General features: G+C 40.7%; 1 protein-coding gene across 3 annotated transcripts; it reads left to right on the top strand.

Moving 5' to 3' along the window:
- Positions 1–222: 222 nt before the first annotated feature.
- Positions 223–23,600, top strand: LOC129754867 (uncharacterized). 3 transcript variants are annotated; one of them, XM_055751107.1, is made up of 8 exons: positions 223–693; positions 754–827; positions 885–957; positions 1,020–1,108; positions 1,170–1,479; positions 19,344–19,492; positions 20,489–21,126; positions 21,188–23,600. In XM_055751107.1, exons 6-8 carry the CDS (start codon positions 19,412–19,414, stop codon positions 22,707–22,709), a joined length of 2,241 nt encoding a protein of 746 aa, XP_055607082.1. In that variant the 5' UTR covers positions 223–693; positions 754–827; positions 885–957; positions 1,020–1,108; positions 1,170–1,479; positions 19,344–19,411; the 3' UTR covers positions 22,710–23,600. The 3 variants fall into 3 exon arrangements, with proteins under 3 accessions (XP_055607082.1, XP_055607083.1, XP_055607081.1); XM_055751108.1 differs by lacking the exon at positions 223–693 and having other exon boundaries at positions 751–1,479; XM_055751106.1 differs by lacking the exons at positions 223–693; positions 754–827; positions 885–957; positions 1,020–1,108; positions 1,170–1,479 and adding an exon at positions 17,796–19,064.
- The last annotated feature ends 27 nt before the right edge of the window (positions 23,601–23,627 follow it).

Genomic DNA, 23,627 nt, shown 5'->3' with positions numbered 1-23,627 from the left:
GCACTTCTACTTCCCTGTAATCCGACTTAAATCCTTTAGTCCTGCGTCCAACCTTTTGGGGAAGGTCTCTTAGGTGCAGCGAAATGGCGCAGGATTGCGCGATGGCGACCCAGTGATGCTGCAAACGGCTTGATGCCCACAAATCCAAAAACAACACGGATCACCCGTCGGTCACCAAAACAGCCTTAGCTCTATCTGGCTCGAATAGACCAAATATTCCGGATCGTCTCAAGCTAAGTTCAGTGGACTGTATTAAACACTGACGATCGAAACAGAACACTTAATTGTCCACACACTGGGGGGGAAAAGAGGGCGATTACGGCCGCCACAACACTATCACTTTTCTGGAGGATTGATCCCGGTGATAGTCTCACTAGAACGGGGTATTTCTTCTTCTAATAACACTCGAATGGTTCCGGGGGAAACTTAACTTTTATTCCCTTAATCGATCGACCGACGGGGTACAAATTAAGGAGGCGATGTTGCTCGGTTGGAATTTGCATTGGACTGATTTATTACTCCTATCTTATCAGCTGTTTCTGTTAGCACGATCGATAGTCGATCGTGCCATGGAGAATGAGTTCTTAGGAGAGAATTTACTTCCCGTTGATATCGGTAGGGTGGCTCAGCTAAAGTTATATAATCCAAAACAGAGCCATCAGAGAACGAGCGCTTTAGCGGTATCGCTTAAAGGTGAGACTAGGCTGAAATTATTTTGAGGAACAGCAAAATACATTGGTATTTACAAAACAGATAGCCAAGGTGTACGGTTCAATCGCGACAACAACATCCAAGTGGATCAAGGAGCAAGCCGAGTAAAACCGAAGGTAAAAACAGAAATATTTCCCCAAATGGTCATTTCAAGCAAGTTGCTTTCACCATAGATCACCGCAGCGTCAAGAGCGAGTAATAGAAGGCGAAAAGAAAAAACGCAGCAACAGCAAACACAACAAAAGGGTGAGTGAACCATTTTATTGATCCATATGCCAACCAGTTCCGTCATGCATAAAACTTTGTAGAGCCCAGTGCGAAGGCCAGCGGCATCCGAGAAGACCATTCGACAGACGGTCGGAACGATAAATTGTGCAGGAAAGACGGCCCCAATCGGGTGAGTGGTTTATTGATTGTGCGGGAGAAAGCAATGCTAATAGGTGGTTCATGATCGACAGGGTCGTTTTTGGAGAACTGAATTCTCTTTTTTCGAGACTCGTTTTTGTGCCATTTCTGGCTTTTTCGAGTCTCGTTTTTGAGAACGGAATTCCCGACGCCGTGAAACTCCAACGATTTGGATCCAGCCGGAAGCAGTCTACGGAGGTGCTCCGGGCAGTGGTGCGTGCCCGTGGAGCCGAGCAACCAGCCAGTGTTGCCAGATATTCCCGTGATCATCAGCTGTGATAAACCTGTGTCGTCCGATAGCTGTGATATGACTGTTGTGCGTTTGGGATGTAAAGTTTGTGAACTATGGTAGGAAACGGGCCCGTGAGTAGTTATTATGTAAGCTAGCTTAAGTTTTTAAAATGTCGTGTGTAAGTAAATAATTATAATTGCTACAGATTTGGGTTTTGAGTGTTTGTGTTTTGGGTAAAAGTTAGCCGAGCAGCACACACTGAAAGTCAGTGGTGCTCAACCTGTTTCATTGGTTTCAACAAAACGTTTTGTTATTATATTTTGTATTTTAAAAACAGATTGTTGGATAGCTTCCAAAAAAATTTGGAATATAGATAAACGGAAAATTTTGTTATTTTTACACGCTCATTTTTTATTGCCTCAAATTTTAATTTGGTTTATTTTAAAGGCAATGTTAGGTTTAATCGATCAACGTGTAACTCACAAACGATAAGTCGAAAAAAGAAAACAAAATGAAAAGTTTTCAGCATCAGAAACTCAACAGCTGCAGCGGGAAAACCTGTCGAGAAGGCCCGGCAAGGACACGAAAAAAAAATGGAAAGCAGAATTAAAGGTAGGTTCAAAAATTTCTAAACAAAAGCCCGAAAAATGCTCAAAACCGGTAGAGAGAACATCATTTCTTATACCATTTTTTTTTGTCAACTTTTTATTTCTTTTCCAGTTGCTTCGACCCAAAGCGCGCCGGCTGCCCTTTCAGCTCACTGCTGCTCAACTGGATGTAATCGAGCCGCTGGAGTCGGTCGAGCAATTGGCTTCCTGTTGGCCTTCTTGTGCGTAGGTGTTGGCCGTCGGGGAACGCTTCGGCTTGTTCAGGATATAGCTACCTTCGTCCTCTGCGCATTTGGTTCACGGTGAACATCATCACCAGGAAAGCTAAGAATAGACCGACCACCCGATGACAGCCGCTAGGATGCTCGCGGTTCAGTCCTCGGTGTTGGGGTACATAATTAAGACGCAGCTGCCTTCGAACGGATGCCGATTCAGATCCATGCCGCCCCTGAATCAACATTGAGTGAAATTTAGTGACTTTGTATACTTGTGAAAAATTTCAATAAAAATCCTTTTAGGATGCGATAAATCTTTTTAAAATTCTAATAATCCGAAATGCAAGTACCGTATTAACAGACATACCTTTGTTTCATTTTAAATTGAAAAAAAAATTGATTTTGAATATCAATATTTCTTTATTTTTTAACCAAATGTTTGTTATAATCTTCACGCATAATTTTTATTATTTTGAAATCAATTATGGATCACTTTTAAAAAAGGGTGTATTTCATTTTCAATGAAACGATAAATTTAAAGCAAATCGATATTTCTTGTCAGTGCTACCAAAAATATATTTGTGCTTTTTCCCAACCAAAATTTTTATTATTTTCGGTCGAAATCTTATTGTTTCTAAATTAAATTTTTCTGCGTGCAGTTTCATGGTAGCTGGGCAACAAGTTGAGAAAGTGGAGTGCTTCCAGTATCTTGGTAGCCAGATAACGCCTGATGGTGGTACCAGGAAAGACATCGAAACCCGGATCAGAAAGGCCCGATTTGCGTTTGCGAGTCTTCGAAACATCTGGCGGTCACGTCAGATCTCTCTACGAACAAAAATCCGAATCTTCAACTCAAACGTCAAATCCGTATTGCTGTACGGGTGCGAAACTTGGTGCACATATGCGGTGACGACGCGAAAACTGCAAGTATTTGTAAACCGCTGCCTGCGGAACATCATCCGCGCTTGGTGGCCTGGCAACTGGATCTCGAATGAGGAACTACATCGCCGGTGTCATCAAAGGGCGCTAGAAATCGAGATTCGGGAACGTAAGTGGAGATGGATTGGGCACACGCTGCGAAAAGATGAAAACGAGATTTGCAGAGAGGCGCTTGACTGGAATCCAGAAGGTCATCGAAGAAGGGGCAGGCCCAGAAACTCGTGGCGGCGAAGCCTAGCCGCTGAAATCCGAACTGTCGACGAGAATCTTGACTGGGACCAGGTGAAGTCGCTGGCTCCGGATCGTCAACAGTGGAGGTCTTTTACCACGGCCCTATGCACCGGAGGATCGGCGCGGGATCATTAAGTAAGTAAGTAAGTGTATCTCGTTTACCAATGGACCGATTCTTTAAATTCAAATTTTAGTTTTTTTTTCGTTTACTTTATTATTATTTTAGTAGAACATAGTTGGTTCCTCAAATATCTCAGTTCTTCAGTATATTGTGATGAAACTCACGTCTTTTTTGTCATTTTTCAAACTCCCCCTCGTGTCGGTGGGTTTATGGGATTTTGGTAGCGTGTTTTCACTAAAATTTGAACTCAAATTGGTCACTTTTATATACCTAGAGATTCATTAGAACCTTCTCTTTCGATTGACATACTTTGATGTAGTGTTTTGAAAATTTGTAGCAACGTTTTTCGAATTTACTGAAAGCCGTCAGTTTTCAACCAGTTTGGCCAACATTTTCAGCAGGTTGGTGTACAAATCTTGCACCCCTCACGTAGCCGCGGGAGAAACAAATCCTTTAGCTCTCTTTTTGTCGCTCACCAAATCTACCACTCGACCCAGCAGCAGGAGCAACTGCCGTCTCGCCGCGTGGTTTGTTGGTATATTCATTGGAAAGGAAATTTAATCTACATTCTAATAAGGTCCAACAGTTTACGCTGTGAGACTCCACAAAAAAATGAAAATTATAAACGTAAAATCATTCCTGAATGTCTAGAACCACAAGCAGAACGTGTTTGTTTGCGCTCCTAGTCCTACGGTGGGAGGTGATTTAGGTAGAGAGCAGAGCAAAATGCACGAAATAGTGATGCGTGTCGTGCGTTTTTGGTTGGAAATATTCTATTGACTGTAGTTCGCGTTTGCTAGTCACAGTCACGACACGCATCATTATTTCGGCTCTCGGCTTGGCTCTTTGCCCAAATCGCCTCTCACCGTACCTTCTCGGAGAGCAAACAAACACGTTCTGCTGGACGCGTTCTGATTGTGGTTCTAGCCATTCAGGAATGATTTTACGTTCATAATTTTCATATTTTTGTGAAATGTCACAGCGTAAATCGTTGCACCTTATTGGAATGTAGATTAAATTTCCTTTCCAATGAATATACTTTTGATTGGTCCAAACAAAGTAAAAGCACTGAAAATCCGGGTGCAACCTAACGCTGAACTAAAAAAGAGATGAAATACGTATAAATTAGAGTTGTACCCCATTTCCCCGAAAATTTTCGCCAGAATTTACCATTTCTAAAAAAAAATCGCCAGAAGGACCATTTCCAGTATTGACTAGTATTGAATATTTTTATACAAACTGGAATCCGGAAAAAAAACTTGTTTCTAAAAAAAAGGGTTTTAAAAATATTATTCTTTGCGGCAAAGCCGCAACCAACGAGGATGAAGGGGGGCCGCCGACCCGCCGTCGGAAGCGGCGGTCCTATTACATTTGTCTAGGTCTGTCGGGGCTTCATAGGTCTGCGTGAAAGCTAGGGGTGGTTCCTTAGCCCCGTCCGCCACGCGCAGCGTGAAGGACAGTATGTCTTTCAAGTTCGAACGCGCAGCGTGAGGAGTTGGATACTAAAAACTGAAAGTTAAGGTTTTGGCCGTAACTACCAGCTAGCTCAAGGGTACTTACGTTCTCTCAGGGTCGTCTCTATGATCTCGGGGAGGACTGGAACGACCAATAGCTGATCTCAACAGGGTGGAAAAATACGATCACCAAAGACAAACAAGGGGCTCACTTAACAATTATTAATACTATTACATACGGGTCATTTTAGGTTTATTTAACTTGCCGTTTTGTTGGGATACCATTTGTCCGGGCCTTTGGTAGTGGTGCAGCCGGCCAAGCTGATGGAGGACCTCAGATGATCACGGTTCAAAATCGCCGGAGTTCAGGATCACCGATTGCCGAAATTGCCAAGGTGTTGATTTCCAGGTATGACAATCGCAACTCGTTCCACCAGGGGTTCGTTCAGCCAATTTCTTGTTGACGTCGAAATCGGTACGATGGTAGCAGGAATGTGGCCCACAGTCCGGGAACGTTCAATGTGGTTCTGACTGAACCGGTAATAATACCACGTGGGAAGGACTCCAGAGGTGTCGTATGGAATTCCTCAGAAACCTTTTGGCGAGTTTCTAGCGAGTGTGGCCGGGATGAAAAAAAAATCCGACAAAGCGCCTGGAAGCAACGGAGCGCTTTTCGGAACGGTTGGGGATGCTTCGTTCCCTTCACAACGGCACTCTAAGCCGTACACTTCACACTCTTTTTGTTCAGCACACAGCAATATACATGCGTTCTACTTCCGAGTCCCGACAACAGTGAAAGTCGCTTAGGCATCGCATGTACGAAGAACCCTTTTTCTCAAGTTCAATTTACTCTCTTAGCCGTGCTCTCTAGCATTTGAGTAGTTCCGGTAAGAAGTGGTCGAAACTAGTGGACAGCTGGTATAACTGCCGATATCTCAACATTAGGCTTGTTAAATAAAGTGTATAACAGTTTACTTGACAGAATCAAATGTAGACTAAGTGAGCCATTATAATTATGCAAACAAAATTTAATAAAAAAAACTAACCGCGAACAAATATTTGAATTTAATAATCAATTGTTTCCGATTTTTTTTGTTTAAGACTGTATTGAATCGGTAACAATCCTCCCCCAGTTCGACCAGAAAAATTTCATTTTTTCAAGTGAAATTTTTCGTGCAATATTTTGGTGTTCAACTCCCTCGCAGCGTTGCTTCATACCGTCGCCCCTTGGACAATTTTTTTTTCCTATTCAATCGGTTTGTTCCACCAAAATCAGCTTTTTCTCAACGTTCCCTCCTATGTGTTTCCATAGACACCCTTTTCTTAGGTTGTATCCCCTTCGCGTTGTACACCCTCAGGACACGCCTTTACTCTACGTAAACGTTGCTTATGGTATTACACTTCTCCATTTAAGACCGAGAAACACCTAATATTTTAACCATTTGCACACTATTCACACATTCATTCCCCTTTCAATGGACGCGTCCCCCATCACATTCATTCATACTCATTCACACAATCATTCATCACCAAATTCTCTTATTAGTTCATTAATCTATTTCTAGAGACAATAATTTATTTCTGACTCTCAGAATTTTCTATCTAAAGGCTCTAGCGCCTTGCCAAGCTTGTAACTGACTTGTCATTTGAATCCAGGACAGATGCGGGGTCATAGGGCATCAACGTTGTTTCCAACTCCGCTCAAATTTAGCGCATGGCTCAGTATCGAGCCACCGGGTACTGACCATCAGCGTCGCGATGACTCCGGTCTCCAGCGCAACGTCCATTAGAAACAAAGCAAACAATCGAAAACTGGCACACCTCGACTCCATCCATTAATCAATACTTAACCATTGAATATTTTTTCAATGAAAGTTTCCTTTCTTCAACTTTTCGCCCGCCTCTGTTCGAAATAATTTCCTATAGCGAACGAGCGGACTACTAAACGCACTCTCCAAATAACGAAAAGCGCTACAGGGGCTTCAATGAGCCACGTCTAAATGACACGAACTGTAACCGGTTTTGGAGCTGTCATGAAAACAAACGATGTTATTCTAATGAGTATCGCAAAAGCTTTCTGGTTGCAGGTAATTTAAATTATCAATAATTACGGATTTTGGACGGCAATTTTGAAATTTCTGCTACCATCCGAACAGGCGCTGGGTTAACGACGATATGGGATTTCGGGAGAAGTACAAAGAGCTGATTCTGGTGTATTTTCTATCGAAGGTAAGTGAGAAAAACTGAAATGTTATGGAGGGTTTTGAGCCTCACTTTTTTCCAGAGAGCAAAAGATGACCGAAAGACAAGATGCTGCCTTTTAAGGTTCCGTTCCGGAAGAAGTCGTGGAAGAATAACCGGATAGTTCAACCCTGGTTACTGAGGATTTATGCATCTGCGAAACACTACTTCTTGACATAATTGGGTATGTTTTTAGCCATTATTTGTTTTTTTTTTTTGTTTTCTGACGGGTAGGATGTTTCTTCTACAGACAGTATTCTGCGATGTATTGCCCGAAGTTGGAGCTGAGTATGGTATTCCTAAAGCATAGGTGGCCAGTGTAAACCGACATGGAACCGCACCGGAAAAAAAAGGAAAACAGAACGAACAATCCACCAGGTCGCAAAAAAAAAAGAATTGGAAAACGAAGATGAAATTGGGCAATTCGGAGGAAAAGTGCTGGCTAGGATTTTCGTAATAAACTACCCTGGTTTCAGGTGGGCGGCTGGCCACACCCCCAGGGATTTTCCATTGGTCCCCTCCAATTCATAGGAGTTGGTACCGATGCGTCTAGTGACTCTTGCAGGCAGATATACGGGTCCATATTTCGCGTTATACGCTTCGGCGGCACTGGATTGTTTTGTGTTACGCCTGTACACTAATTGACCCACCTCAAATGGCTTGGAACTCCGTCGGTGGCGAAGGTTATAACGATGCCTTCCGGCTTCATGCGCTTTAGTCAGGTTTGATCTTACCAGATCGTATATTTTGCCAAACAAATGTTGTTGATGTTCGGTTCTCCGTTCCGAAATAGTTTTGTCGTTCGATCCGAACCACTGATGGTCGGACCCTTTCGCGAAGGCTTCGTGGCCATGTATCACAAAATATGGAGTGAATTCGGTCGCGGAGTGTTTGGTAGTGTTCAACATAGTTTCGATTTCAGAAGTCCTACTGTCCCAGAGCCTCTGATCTTCTCGAACATAGGTGCGTATCACAGCATTGATTGTTCGATTTACCCTCTCAACCGGATTGGCTTGAGAATGGTATTTCGAGCTCAACCAATGGCGCACTCCAAACTGTTCGAGAAAATTTTTGAACTCACGGGACAAGAAGACTGACGCGTTATCGGAAATCAATGATTCAGGGGTGGAAAACCGGAAGAACCATTGATCCCGCAGGTAGTACACAATGGGGTACACAGGGAGTACACAATGAAGTACTAGTTATTCTTTTCACAGGGACGAGTAAGCACCATTTGCTAAATAAGTCTGTGACGACTAAAAGGTGTTGATTACCATTTTTGCTACGCGGTAATGGGCCGATATAGTCAACGGCTATTATTTGCCAAGGATGTGTCACCATTCTTTGTTCGCCCATGGCAGGCACTACAGGAATACAGGCCGGTTTTGTTTCCTTGCAAACCGAGCATGCTTGGATATACTCTTTTATATCCTTGGCCATTTTGGGCCAGTAATACCTAAGTTTTAATTTAGCAATAGCCTTGTCGGTGCCAATATGCATCGAATCGTCATGGCATTCTCTAAGAATTGCATTTCGTCTCTCAGGGGGAATTACAAGCTTCCATTCAAACCTATGGTCATATGGCTGAATGGGAGTTGACACAAATTTGTAGAGGGCGCCATCCATTACTTGGAAATCTATGTAGTTGTCTGGTTGTTCTGTTACCTTTTTGATGAGATCATCGTACCATTCTGATGCAGGATTCGCCGTTACCACAGCAACACAACGTGACAAGGCATCGGCTACTACGTTATCCTTTCCTTTCCTATGCCGTATTGTCAGGTTATATTGCTGTAGAGAAAGGCTCCACCTACTGCAGCGGGACGATGTCTTCCACTTGGTCCTAAGAATATGGGTTAGGGCAGAAGAATCTGTCACCAGTATGAAGTGCGAGCCTTCAATATATCCACGGGAGGCCTCGATGGACAAGATTGCGGCCAGCGTTTCTTTCTCACAAGCATGGTAGTTCCTTTGGGGAGTACTAAGCTTGTGAGAAAAATACGCAATAACCCTTTCTTGTTCATCGTGGACTTGCGTAAGGACACCAGCGACTGCTACATCACTGGCGTCCGTTTGAATCGTAAATTCTTTCGTAAAATCGGGACTTACAAGGATTGGGGAGCTTATTAGCATTTCTTTAATCATGCAGAACGCATCTTCAGCCTGGTCGGTCCAGGTGATAGTTTTGCCCTTGGTTTTCAGGAGGTCAGTCAGAGGAGCCGTAGTTCCACTGAAGTCCTTGATAAATCGGCGATAATAATTTACCATTCCTAGGAACCGGCGCAATTTGGTCACAGTTGTTGGGCGTTCGTACTCGACGATTGGCTTTATTTTCTCAGGGTTTGCGCGTAGACCGTTGGTTGATAGAATGTATCCTAGGAATGGCAGTTCGTTTACTCCGAAGTGGGATTTGTCTAGGTTGATGGAGAGATTAGCATCCCGTAATCTCTTGGCTACCTCAGCTAGTAGTTGTAGGTGGTGTACGAAAGTTTCACTAACTACAACTATGTCGTCGAGGTAGACGAAGACAAAGGGTTCTAACTCTCCATTACCTAGAACTAAATCCATCGTCCTGGCCAGGCGGCTTGGACTGTTGGCTAAGCCATAAGGACAACGTGTGAATCGAAACATCCCGGAACCCTGGATGCTGAAAGCCGTGTAGTTTCGCGACCGTTCCTCTAAAGGGATTTGCAGGAACGCCTCTGACAGATCGATCGTGCTCAGGTAACGCGCTTTGGGTAGCTGTCCCAGAATTCGGCCCGGATGGGGGAGTGGATACGCATCGCGAACGGTGCGTTCGTTTAGCTTTCGTGCGTCCAGGCAGAGGCGGACCTTACCCGAAGGCTTGATCACGGGTACCACCGGGAGCGACCAATCTGACTGACAGCGCTCAATGATACCCACTTTCAGCATTCGGTCAAGTTCCGCTACCACCTTCTCGCGTGTTTTGGGCGACATAGTGTAGGGATATTGTCTAACTGGCGGTTTTGATTTCCACTCTTCTGCAATCTCAATTATGTGTTGGGTAACATGTGTCGTGGGTAAGTATCCCGGTTTAGCGACTTGAAACATGTGTTTTACCTTTTCTAGGTCCTGTGTTTCTGAAGAAGTAAGTATACATTCGGGAGTTATTGATTCAATGTCACTCTCTTCTTGTTGAAGGGCACATTGACGAATCTGGGGGTAGATTTTAAATTTGGACCAGAAGGTCATTCCTAATAAACAATCGACAAGTAATTCCTTAATAACTAGCGTAGGGATAACCTTTGTTTTATTTTCGAAGTTGTATGGAACAAGTATTTCTCCTAATATTGACAAATTTCCGCCGTCTGCGGATTTCAAATCTAAATTTAATGGTAGAGGTTTTAATTAACTCCACGAAAACGCGAAAACAGCTTATCACTGATAAGCGTTCGATTGCTACCTGAGTCTAGCAATCCTTTGACGCGTAGGTCATGGACGTAGACCCAGGCGTATGGTCTGTTATCAAACTTATTTGGTAGGGTTATTTGCAAAACTTCGGGTGGATTAGTATTCGCGCGATCCGAATACCAAACAGATTGAACGGGCTCATAGTCCGGAGAGCTCAGTTCAAAACCAGGAACTTTTACGCGGATTCTTCCGACGCTCGGCGGTTTTCGGTTGTCGGCCTGCCGTTTTTTTGGCAATATGGACAACGTGATGTTTCGTATCCTTTGTACCCACAAATATAACAAAGAAGACCATTTATAGATCTACAATTTTGTACCTGATGGTCGGGTTGGCGGCAGTTAAGGCAAACGTTTGCTGGTGGCGGCTTGTACCCTGCCACAAGATAGTCAATCGGGCGACGAGACTGAGATGGTCCCGGTTCCGGTTCTCTTGGTGGGACCGATTTAGGTTCGGAGACGTTTCTAGAATCTCGATAGTTATTCGTAGGGCGTGGGTTATCATTAGGGGGTTTTCTAGCATGATTCTTCCAGTTATCATTTTGATTTCGGTTTGATCGAGTTGAACGCGCGTTATCAGAGTTGTGCGTAGGGTTATTATTCGGGGTTACAACATTTACCGTTCGGTCCTGACCGAATATTTGATTGTACATCGAAAAGTTTGACGAATCGATAACGTGGCCAGCATGAATTAGTTGAGGTAGATCGTGAATCGGTTGCCATAAAAGGGATTTTTTATAGTCATTGCGCAGATTTCGTTTCATTATTTCCAGTTTTTCGCGGTCTTCCATCGGAGTCATCATACTACGGAAAAGTTTATCCATAGCAAAGTAATACTCCTGGAAGGTCTCGTTTCTTTGCTGTCGTCGTTGGTAAATTTGGCAACGTAGAAGTATGTCAAGTTCCGGATGAGCAAAGTTACGCTTTAGCTCCGAGATTAGATGCTGCCAGTTAAATAATCGTCCCGGATGCGGGTGTCGCATGGACATGTACCAACTTTTCGCGGGGCCGTCAAACAGATGGAAAGCGGAGTCGAACAGCTCATGTTCAGACATCCTTTCAGACTGGGCTAACTGTTCCACCAACGCGAGAAATTCGTTGAGTTTAACCCCACGATCTGTGCCGTTATATTTCTCAATTTTCCACAGTGAGACGGGAAGTGATCTGTGAGAAACCGCGGTGTTTCTTTCTGGCGGATACGCGTAAGGTGAAGTGTTATTTGAGGCGTAAGGGTTCGCGAATGAAACTGCTGGAATTGCACTCGAAGCTGGGAACGCAAATGAGGGTTGAGGCGCAGAAACAGATGAATAGGGAACAGATACGCATGTGGTCTGAAACGGTTGTTCAATTGATTGGGGCGGTTTAATAGGGGGCGGCACGTGCGATGTGAGCAAGTCTGAAAATGGTGCAGCGCTTTGAGCCATGTGTGAGTTAGGGTTCATATATGGTGTTATCTGACGCGAGTAATGATTAGCCAAAGCTGAATTGTCCAGCACCGCAGGGGGAAAAGCTACTAAACGATCAACTTGACTGTAACTGGGATAGAATGGTAACGTATGCGGGTACGGGGTCGTATTTTGATTTCTGGTATGGAGCGGTAAGTAATTAGATGTGTAAATAGATGCTGTTACCATGGGGGTGGTTACGGGTCTCGAATATTGACTTGTAACTATCACACAATTGCTAGAACCTTCTGACGTCTTCGGAATAGTTCCGGTGTAGGTTTCGCTAGTCGACGTAACCACGTTAGAGGTCTCTCCAGCGCGTGTAGCAGTATGAGCAGAGTCAGGGGAATACTGTCTGTTTCTCAACACGGTAAGCTCTTTTTCCAAGGCTATCAATGAGTCGCGGAAAACGTTAGCGTTCGGTCTGTCAAGCCCTCCCGAGATAACTCCCATTCGTTTTAAACACTCAATAGCTTCCTGTTCGGCATCCGAGCCTCCTACTTCTCCTCCCTCTGCCTTATCAAATAGATTGTCGACAATTTCTTGATCTGGATTCGGATCGGCCAAATCCACTTTAAAGTAAATCTCTAGTTTCTCACATACATTCTTCAATAAATCTATCGCTTCCATTTTTCCTGGAAAATCCGAAATGCTACCTAACACAGCTAAGCGATTCGCTAAATGCAACAGAGCATACATATATTTAGGCGCCACATTGCTAGTAACTAGCACTGTATGAAATTGTAGTACTCTATTGCGGCAAACAATTAATTCCTGCTCGGGTATCCCTGGGACAATCATTTCCGGTAAACCTTCTTCTTTCTCTTGTCTCAACAGGTCTCTCAATATTCGTCGCCTACGGCTTATTGATCTATCGCCGGTTACCACAAATTTCCTCATTTCTAGTTCCGTATCTATATCGGCGCTATCTAATAGATCTGGGCGCATGTCTAAATACCGTTTTTCGAATCTCTGTCGCAGTTCTTTAACAGTATGCCCCATTTTGAAGCAAAATTAAAAAACTGTATAAATAAATTATTGTAATACCAAAAGCAACGAGTAAATAGGTCAGATTTCGTTATCCTGATGATAGGAAACAACAAGGCGACGCAAAAGAACAACCGAAAAGAAATAGCTGAAATTAGGGCTCCCAACACGCCTGAACCCGCTTGCCCTCTTGTCTTTTTTTGGCTTTCTTTTTTTGCGGAAGTGACTCAGAATATGAAGCAAGCTGAAATAAAAGTTGAACATTCAAGACAAGCCACTGATGGTCTTGAGTCTCCCTGAGATACGCTAAAATATTCTAGTCAGTGACTAGTCAAAGACTAGAATATTTCTCCTTTCCGAAGGATCGCCAATTGAAAGTTAAGGTTTTGGCCGTAACTACCAGCTAGCTCAAGGGTACTTACGTTCTCTCAGGGTCGTCTCTATGATCTCGGGGAGGACTGGAACGACCAATAGCTGATCTCAACAGGGTGGAAAAATACGATCACCAAAGACAAACAAGGGGCTCACTTAACAATTATTAATACTATTACATACGGGTCATTTTAGGTTTATTTAACTTGCCGTTTTGTTGGGATACCATTTTTTTTTTTTTTTTTTTTTTTTTTTTTTTTTTTTTTTTTTTTCTCAGCATGTCTGGCAGCAAAATGATAATAAGAGTAAACGCGAGCAAATTTTAATCATGCTGAGAACACAAATATTTATAATGTCGTGCGAGGAAATGTATTATTTAACTAAATTGACTACAATATGAAATCTCAATGGAAAATAATTTCCTTTGAAGAGATTCATTATTCGATATTTACTAATATACTATTTATTTATTGCTAATTTTATTATGTTATGTTCAATAATTTTATAAGATAAAATACAAACTACAAGATTTTTAAGAAAAATAATATTAGATATTAACGCTACAAAAGTACAAAAGGTAAACAAAACAAAGACTGGTTGATGATCGACTGTTTTAATGGTTCAATTTTTCTTTCAAAAGCTGTATCACTTTGGTTTTGAACATGGAACGATTGGTTATGTTTTTAATATCCGTTGGTAAGGTGTTGTATTTAGTAGGTCCAATAAATGAAATTCTTTTTTGCCCTAATGATGTTGTGGATCGGCTTCGTTGCAAGAAATCTGACTGGCGAGTGTTATGAGTTCGCAACCCCGTAGTAAAATGGAGGTTTTGAATATTTTCAATTGAGTGTAGATTATCATAGACATATACAACAGTTTGCAAATCACAGAGTTCAGATATTGGAAGAACGTTATGCGTTCTTAAAGAGTAAAGCTGAAGGGTAGGGAATAACAAAGGGAGCTTTAAGATGTTTTTCAAGCATCTATTCTGGAGCGTTTGAAGTTTCTGTAAGTGGGACAAGGAGGCTCTTCCCCATATCATAATAAGGTAGTTCAATTGAGAGTGGATAAACGCAAAATAAAATTTAAAGAGAACATGTTGTGGAACAAAATTTCTCAGTTTCCAAAGAACACCGCAAAGAGGAGTAATTTTTTTTTCCAAGTGTTCAATGTGACGATTCCATGAGAGAGTTTCATCTAAGTAAATTTGTCCGGGCCTTTGGTAGTGGTGCAGCCGGCCAAGCTGATGGAGGACCTCAGATGATCACGGTTCAAAATCGCCGGAGTTCAGGATCACCGATTGCCGAAATTGCCAAGGTGTTGATTTCCAGGTATGACAATCGCAACTCGTTCCACCAGGGGTTCGTTCAGCCAATTTCTTGTTGACGTCGAAATCGGTACGATGGTAGCAGGAATGTGGCCCACAGTCCGGGAACGTTCAATGTGGTTCTGACTGAACCGGTAATAATACCACGTGGGAAGGACTCCAGAGGTGTCGTATGGAATTCCTCAGAAACCTTTTGGCGAGTTTCTAGCGAGTGTGGCCGGGATGAAAAAAAAATCCGACAAAGCGCCTGGAAGCAACGGAGCGCTTTTCGGAACGGTTGGGGATGCTTCGTTCCCTTCACAACGGCACTCTAAGCCGTACACTTCACACTCTTTTTGTTCAGCACACAGCAATATACATGCGTTCTACTTCCGAGTCCCGACAACAGTGAAAGTCGCTTAGGCATCGCATGTACGAAGAACCCTTTTTCTCAAGTTCAATTTACTCTCTTAGCCGTGCTCTCTAGCATTTGAGTAGTTCCGGTAAGAAGTGGTCGAAACTAGTGGACAGCTGGTATAACTGCCGATATCTCAACATTAGGCTTGTTAAATAAAGTGTATAACAGTTTACTTGACAGAATCAAATGTAGACTAAGTGAGCCATTATAATTATGCAAACAAAATTTAATAAAAAAAAAACTAACCGCGAACAAATATTTGAATTTAATAACACTAGTTTACAAAATTTTAAAAAAATCGTGAACTTGATTAACTGACCAACATTTTTAATGTAAAATCGAGCGCTGAATCCGAATATGAAATTCAAAAAAATCTCAGTAGAACCGTTTTTGAGTTATGCTCCAAATATGAAATTTCGGAAAAATTAAAAAAATTCTTATACTTAGATTGAAATATCTCGGACGGCATAACAGTAATTTGGAATCCCTCTTTTGCATATTGAAGGTGAATAAATTTTCTATCGATCATCTGAACACTGTTTTTGCGTTTGACCAACATTATTGTTGATATTAGTGACTTTATGAGAAAAAAATTATAAAAAACGCATTTTTTTTAGAGAAAATTTTGTTTTAACGAAAGTTTTGACTCGATGGTAGCATTTAAAAAATCTGATTTTCTTTTGCGCAAAAATGTCAATTTAAAACAAAGATTTCAAGTGGTTATTTATCAAAATCGGTTGAAAATTGAAGAAGCTATGGCTACTTTACCATAACTGAAATTTTTGGAGTTTTTAATAATTTAACGAACCGCAGTACACTTATCATAGTATAGGAAGACTGAAACATGAAAAATCTCACTCGCTCCAAGTCAAAACTATTTATTAGCTTACCAAAAGGTCACATGCCAAGTTTCAGGAAGATCTGACCATAGGGAGGGGTTGCTTGAGTATAAAACGTGAATAAAATTTTGAGGTATTTTGTCCGGAAGGAACGAAAAATACTGGTTTTTCATCAATAACTTTTTTCATCACTAGCTGATTGTTTTTTATTGTTGATTTTCTGAAAGCCTAAGTTGAGACAAATATTTCATCCCAAGACTGTAACTCGATTGGATTTGAAACAGAAAAGTTATTGCGATTCAAAGACCGCAAATTTTGTCCAACACTCAATGAGTACTTTTTACGCATTGCGTTTTATACGACATTTTTCGACCAAAATACAATCTTTGAACCACAATAACTTTTCTGTTTCAAATCCAATCGAGTTCCAGTCTTCGGATGAAATATTTGTCTCAACTTAGGCTTTAAGAAAATCAACCATAAAAAACAATCAGTTTGTGATGAAAAAAGTTATTGATGAAAAACCAGTATTTTTCGTTCCTTCCGGACAAAATACCTCAAAATTTTATTCACGTTTGAGACTCAAGCAACCCCTCCCTATGGTCAGATCTTCCTGAAACTTGGCATGTGACCTTCTGGTAAGCTAATAAATAGTTTTGACTTGGAGCAAGTGAGATTTTTCATGTTTTATTCTTCCTATACTATGATAAGTGTACTGCGGTTCGTTAAATTATGAAAATCTACAAAAAAATACTAGTATGGTAAAGTAGCCATAACTTCTTCAATTTTCAACCGATTTTGATAAATAGCCGCTTGAAATCTTTGTTTTAAATTGACATTTTTTCGTAAAAGAAAATCAGATTTTTTAAATGCTACCATCGAGTCTAAAACATTTGTTGAAACAAAATTTTCTCTAAAAAAATGCATTTTTTATAATTTTTTTTCTCATACAATCACTAATATCAACAATACTGTTGGTCAAACGCAAAAACAGTGTTCAGATGATCGATAGAAAATTTATTCACCTTCAATATGCAAAAGAGGGATTCCAAATTACTGTTATGCCGTCTGAGATATTCCAATCTAAGTACAAGAACTTTTTTAATTTTTCCGAAATTTCATATTTGGAGCATAACTCAAAAACGGTTCTACTGAGATTTTTTTGAATTTCATTTTCGGATTCAGCGCTCGATTTCACATTGGAAATGACCTTCAGTTTACTGAGTTCAAAAATGCTGTAAACTAGTGTAATCAATTGTTTCCGATTTTTTTTGTTTAAGACTGTATTGAATCGGTAACAAAACAAAAACGATTTTTAAAAGCCACACTGGATATCATGAAGTCAATTAAAGTACCCAAATCTTGACCAAAAATCATTCTGGACAAAAGTTCACGGGTAAACGGGATAAATAATAGATTTGTTCTTAAAAGACTCTTATTCCGGTAAATGGCATTCCGGTAAATAGTACATTCCGGTTAATGTCAATCCGGTAAATGGTTCATTCCGGTAAATGAATTTCCGGTAAATAGCATTCCGGTAAATGGAATTCCGGTAAACAGTATACAACCAAATTTTGTAGTTATATCACGTTATATTCTTTTAAAAACTTTATTACCACCCCTCAAACAGTCTTTACAAGCAATCGAATGAAAAGTAAGGTTTCTCAGACCACTTTTGTGAACTTTCTGTGACCCTTTCATCAAAAAATAAATAAATAAATATTTCTTAACTTCATTATGTAGACCATAACTTAAGCTTTCATATGCATAAGATGAATATTTTTTGAGTATATAATGCATGAGCTGTAATAATTTTTCTGAGGCATGTTTTTCGGATTTTTTTGTTCTTTCCTGCTGAGTAACGAGAAAACTAAGCTTTAGCTGTATATAATGTTCCAAACTTATTTTACTGACATTACAAGATTTCTAGTGATATAAGTTTCGTTGTACTCGGTTAGGTATGAAAAGCCATTTTAGCTTGGAGTGTCAAATTGACGCTCCTAAGTCTGATAAGGGTAACGAAACCTGGAGCGGGTTAATGAAGAACAAAAATATTTCACTTCATCAAACAATTTTAACTTTGCTTGAAACGAAAAATAATGACTTAACTAACTCCTATATTACGTTTTTCCAAAAAATAATATTGCATCTATGCCTTTTAAAGAACTCAATAAAAAGCTGAAATCCTACAAAAATGTCAACAACCTGGATGATTCAATGGATCAATGCAACTGCAAACAAATGTCTTGCATATCAAGTTATTGAGATTTTTTTTTTTTAAATTAGTAGAGACTGCTATTTTATGATAATTTACAATCTATTATAGACAAAAAATCGTAAAATAAATTTAATGTGAGATCTTCGCGAACCGCACAAACATGTCTCGAGGGCCGCGTGTTGCTCATTCCTGGTATTATGGTGCTGTTTGACAAAATTCAGGCTGTTTACTCAACCCCAGCCGAGGTGGAGGTGGTTTTTTGATTTTGCTGTTTTCACCAGCAATCGTTTGTGTTCGCGCTAAATATGGGCGAGCATGTAGAATCAAACAATCGTCCTGGAATCATCGAGTTTGCACAAGCTATTTGTGTAGTCTATGGCCCGCTTTATCTATATTTCCAAAACTGGCAGCTTTCCAGTCTTCCTTTTTTTTGAATCCGCGGGCGGGCATTGTCCTTTTTTTGTACCTGATGCACGTAACGTCTGATTGAGACGCTTATTTTAGCCTTTTCAAATTCCTTCGGGATGAATAGTTTTTGCTTTCCTGGTTCAGTTTCTGTACCCAAGTGCCCGAGCAGGCGCATTTCATATAAGCATTTTATTTTCTTTTGCCCCATCGGGTGTGGTGGTTGTGCATGGTGGAAAAGTTATTTTCAGTTGTGTAAAGCGCGTATTTCTGAATTAAAATCCATAAGTTTGTGTTGCAATAAGATAGTGGAACATCGATTGTGTAAAGTTCGATAAATTGTGGAGCAAAGCTCCACTAAATTCTGTTAATTTTACCAATATCGTCTCGTTACGAATCTCGACAAGCTTCGCTCCGACAGATATGCAAAAGGAATCACGTTTAACACATACAAAAAAGACCTGTAATCGTTTCCATTGGCGTCAATAGGTAAATATTTTTTTAGCCCTTTATCACTGCGATCGTTATTGTCGCATTTGCAGTGGAATTCAACTATGATCGAAACCAGTGAGATTGTTCAGCTCAGCTAAACTCACTGGAGCGCACATTTCTATAAACTTTGCTAATCCGTGCCAAAAGATCGGTCGCATAAAAGCTATTAATAAATACCTGTTATAGGATCGATCGATAAAACATTTACCTGCTCGGAACATTGTGGAAGTGTGTTTTCTAGAGTTTGAATAATAGAATTCGTTGTGATTTTTCTAGGTTCCTCAAAAAAAGATAATAAAAGCCAAAGCTACGTTACATCTCACCTTGGAGAAACCGTTTCGACAATGGAGGAAAATATTATTAGCATGTTTATGGACGTGAAACTGGATATACGAGAACGGAAGCTGGAGTTCTCTCACCTCAAGGTAAGCTATTGGAAACACCATAAATTATCATAGATATATCCGGTGGTTGTTTTTACCGTTGGATCGCTGCCATTACTTAAACTAGGTTTAGCATCGGATAACGACTTAAAAATTGTGGTGCATCGATAAATTACATCCGGACTAGAGTGTCAATTTGACACTAATGGAAGTTTCAAAAACATTTTTTTGTTTTGAGACCTCTAATTAATACAGAATTCAATTTTGCATCATCACTTTCTTATGGACCCATTCTGGAAGCCAAGACGAAATAAACAAATCAGTTTTATACAGTATCAATTTCAAATTATGCTCTCATTTTGGTGTTCGGATCAAATTTCCGAAATGTAGAAAGCTTATTAATGCCTAATTTTGATATCGGGTTAGATTTTACGCCCAAAACTGCAATCAGTTTGCTATTGCTTACTCATTCTAGTTTCAGTTAGCTATCAAAGGGAATTTAATGAAATTTCAATTCAATGATGCCTGGTTTTACTGTGGTGGGAAAGCGAACACCTATCCAGCTATCAGTTTGCTGTTGACATCTTATTTTGGCATAAGATGGCTATTGTTTTGGGCATCAAAGTCTGTTCGGGAGGATTTTTTTGTTACAAGAATGTAAAATTTTATTTTTTTAAATTTATTTTTCTTACCCTAATAATTTTTTAAAATCTTAATTTAATAGTTTCTTACGACAAATCAAGAAATGTCCAGGATTATACTGAAGAATAGAACTTATAGAACTCTTTTAAAAACATACAATTTCTCATCAACAGAATATTCCAAAATTTCCTCTAGTTTAACTTCCGTATTGAGCTAAGCAGTAGAAACAACTACCGTTCCTAAGTTTGACGTCCCTATTACAACAAGATGCTATCAAGAAACTAGTTTTATCGACACGGTCCCGATCCTATTTTAAGAACAGCATGAACCTGATGACGCATTGATTTCGTACCGACTTACATATTTATCATCTTTACTGTTTTGTTATCGTTCCAGTCGTGGACGCGGTACTTCGTGCGAGTGGAAGCAGTAAAATGTTTTCCCTGCTACATTAAAATCTCGTTCTTCAAATCCCAAACCGACGAAAGCACCGATCTGATCGTGCGCATCAATATACCGGGATTAACCGTCCAAATGGCCACGTCACGCACGCGGGCCCATTCTTACGGACTCTTTTGGAAGAACAATCGCAAACGGTGTTGTGCTTACTTTGCGCTGCCATGTCAGTTGCTGTGCGAGAGACACCTTCGTTGGATGAAGAAATCCATTCGAAATCTGGAGCTGTATCGTCAGGAGATTTTGCAACTTCGACGAGCTAGTAGAACACCGATGCACGAAATACGGCAAGATATGAAACCGGAACCGGTCGCCAATGAATTGGGAATTTATCAAAATTTAGACTTTACCCAAAACATGGCAGATGTCCGAGATATATTGGGCCCATTGCCTAATGTACCGGATCAGAGCGGATTTTTATCGGAGCATTCAAGAAGGATTTCGACTGCTTCGGGGATTTATGAGGAAATCTTTGATCGGGGATCACCGATGCTTACTACTAGTGGTCCACGAATGTCCGTTGCGTCCGGTATTTACGAAGAAATGAAACTTCCCGATATCAAAGAAGGTATTGAAAGGTAAGTTGTTGTAAAGCCGAAAGTAAGCATGAAGTAAGCATCTTTTATTGTTAAATTGCAGAAATTTCGAAAATCAGACCGATGGACAGGATGAGGCTCCTCCGCTACCACCACGACCCAGATCACATACCAATGAGTTTGAGTTGCAGCGTTCCTTTACGAACCCCGAATCGGATTTATTGAAGAAGAAAAAGCACTGGCAACTGTTCGAGTCCGTTTTCGGGCGCCGACGGACCAACAGTGGCTCATCGAGTCTCCCAGGAGGCAGTACAAATGATACCAAATCCCCGCCTAAAAAACATCTTACGGGAAAAGAACCCAAGGTTCGAGAAAAAGTGATCTACCGCGATAAGGTTAGACAGTTGCGACTAGTTGAAAACAAACGGAATAGTTTTTCCAGTCCGGACCTCAGTGTTCTGCGCTTAGAAGAAGGAACGGGTTCAGCAGGGGACAATATCTCTGATGAAGGCTCGTGTAGCTCGGAGTTTTACATACAACGTGGAACCAATTATACTGAGGATTGCTTCACATCTTCAGAGTTTTTGAACGTGTCACATTGCTCATCTATAGAAGAATCTCTGGCAAATCTGCTGCTAACGGCGGAAAATGATGAAAGCAAATGGGGCCAAGCAATGAACGTATCGGAGCAGATTTTGCCCAACTTCAACATTTCCCATAATACATCAACAGTGAATCTGGTAGGCCCTAGTTGCAAAATGATCAGACCTGCCGCAGCGCTGCCTTCTGTACCATCAAATCCCGGAGGTTACTGTGAGATGGGTGCACCGGGGACAGGATTCAATAAAGCAAAGATTGAAGGAACTGAAATACGCAATAAAAGCGATGTAGTGGAAGAATATGTACCTAAAGAAGATTCCATTTACATGAACATGAATGGTAAAGAATTCGTAAAGGATGAAACTAGTCGTTCTAGCTCCACGAGTAGTGGTGTAAGTAGTATATACAGTAATCGAAGTAGTGTGAGCAGCAACAATAACGGCAAGCAGCGGAATTCAGTAGACGATAAAATTCCTTCCTACTATCCTAACGAAGATTTCCGAACGCCGAAAAAGCCTGACACAAATGTACCGGTACAAGTAAATACAAAAGAACGCAGTGGGAAAAAATCTTCACAAAAACGAACGGAAAATCATTATGTGTCCTCCCCACGTCGGAAAGGTACGCCTCAACATATAACGACGCTGCCTCGCTTAAGCAAGTCAGCTCAGAAACCCTCCGCTAGCAAGACCAAAACCAGCGCTCGTAGTATAAGCTCTGAAAGACGCGATTCATCATCCCACACAGTAGTGGCCGTAACTGTGAGTGACGCATCGCCGGCAAAAAACAGCGAAAACGATCCACCCATACCCACCTTCTATCAAAAGTACGCAACAATAGCGCGCAGCATTTCTCCATCCACCGGCAAATATCTGGAAAAGAACTCTGCCAAAAAAGGTGAACAACCGGCACTGGGAGGTAGTAAACGATTCGGTTCGCTGCCTCGTTTCGCCAAAATAGACTTATCACCGTTGAGGCTGAAAATCAATAGCGTGCTGCAACGCCACAATCCGGAGAATAATTGAATGCTCGCAAGGCGTCTAATGCCTAAAAGGTCGCATTATCTAGGACTTTAATTTAGCCCAACTGAAGAATGCTTCTGTTTGACAGACTGCTACAATGTTATGTGTCCACATAAAATGTATCTTATCATCGCACACGCCAGTTAAGCTTAGCTAGTTTAAAATTCTATTTTATGGTGTTTTAGCTTTCAAATTTACCATCGATATGTAACTAGTTATTTCTCAAAAGCCAATCAAAATTGTTAGAACTCGTTTTAGTTTAGCCCTAAAAAGTTTTTCGGATCAATGACCAGCTTCGCACAAAACGTTGCCTTGAATGCAAAAAAAAAACAAAGCTTTGCCAATAAAATCTACACTATACGATCATTTTTATTACGCTTTTAGACGTGAATGCACGCACCGTGTGCTTCGTTAAATTAGCACACTCGCTCAATGCAGTTACGAGAAAAAAAGGAAAATCGTTAACTTACATTCTGTGATCATTCTACAGAACCTAAAATGTACAACTTATAACAATTCTCACGCGCACACAGAACCACCTTAATTAGTGAACATAACTCAGTTAGCAATAGCGTTCATCTCAAATTGAATATTTGCGAAACTAAACTCTATTAGATCCTGGACACAGCACAACGAATCTCAGATTGTTCATATTAAATTTTAACTGCTAGAAAAAAAAAGAGTTTAGATTATGAGAGCGAAATAATATTGAAAAAAAAAAACAAATATGTAGCGAATTTATGTGCATATCATTTGATGCTTGTTCGCGCGCATCAAAAGGAACGATTGCTGATGCTTTTTATCAGTGATTTTTAAACACATGGCCATTATTGTGATTCAAAAGAAGTTCAATACTGTATGAAAAGAGAAAAATATCAATCGAAATATACAAGACTTAAAACACAATCTGTAGTTTCCATT

This window comes from Uranotaenia lowii, chromosome 3 (genome assembly GCF_029784155.1).
Source record: "Uranotaenia lowii strain MFRU-FL chromosome 3, ASM2978415v1, whole genome shotgun sequence".
Taxonomy (NCBI): Eukaryota; Metazoa; Arthropoda; class Insecta; order Diptera; family Culicidae; genus Uranotaenia; species Uranotaenia lowii.
The sequence above is the reverse complement of the archived record's forward strand: the minus strand, read 5'-3'. Positions and strand labels throughout refer to the sequence as shown.

What these genes read in the sequence shown, in the direction of transcription:
- LOC129754867 (XM_055751107.1), top strand. Translation starts at nt 19,412, where the DNA reads ATGGAGGAAAATATTATTAGCATGTTTATGGACGTGAAACTGGATATA. An exon ending in TGGAGTTCTCTCACCTCAAG is followed by an intron (nt 19,493 to 20,488) that starts GTAAGCTATTGG and finishes TTATCGTTCCAG; the next exon opens with TCGTGGACGCGGTACTTCGT. An exon ending in ATCAAAGAAGGTATTGAAAG is followed by an intron (nt 21,127 to 21,187) that starts GTAAGTTGTTGT and finishes GTTAAATTGCAG; the next exon opens with AAATTTCGAAAATCAGACCG.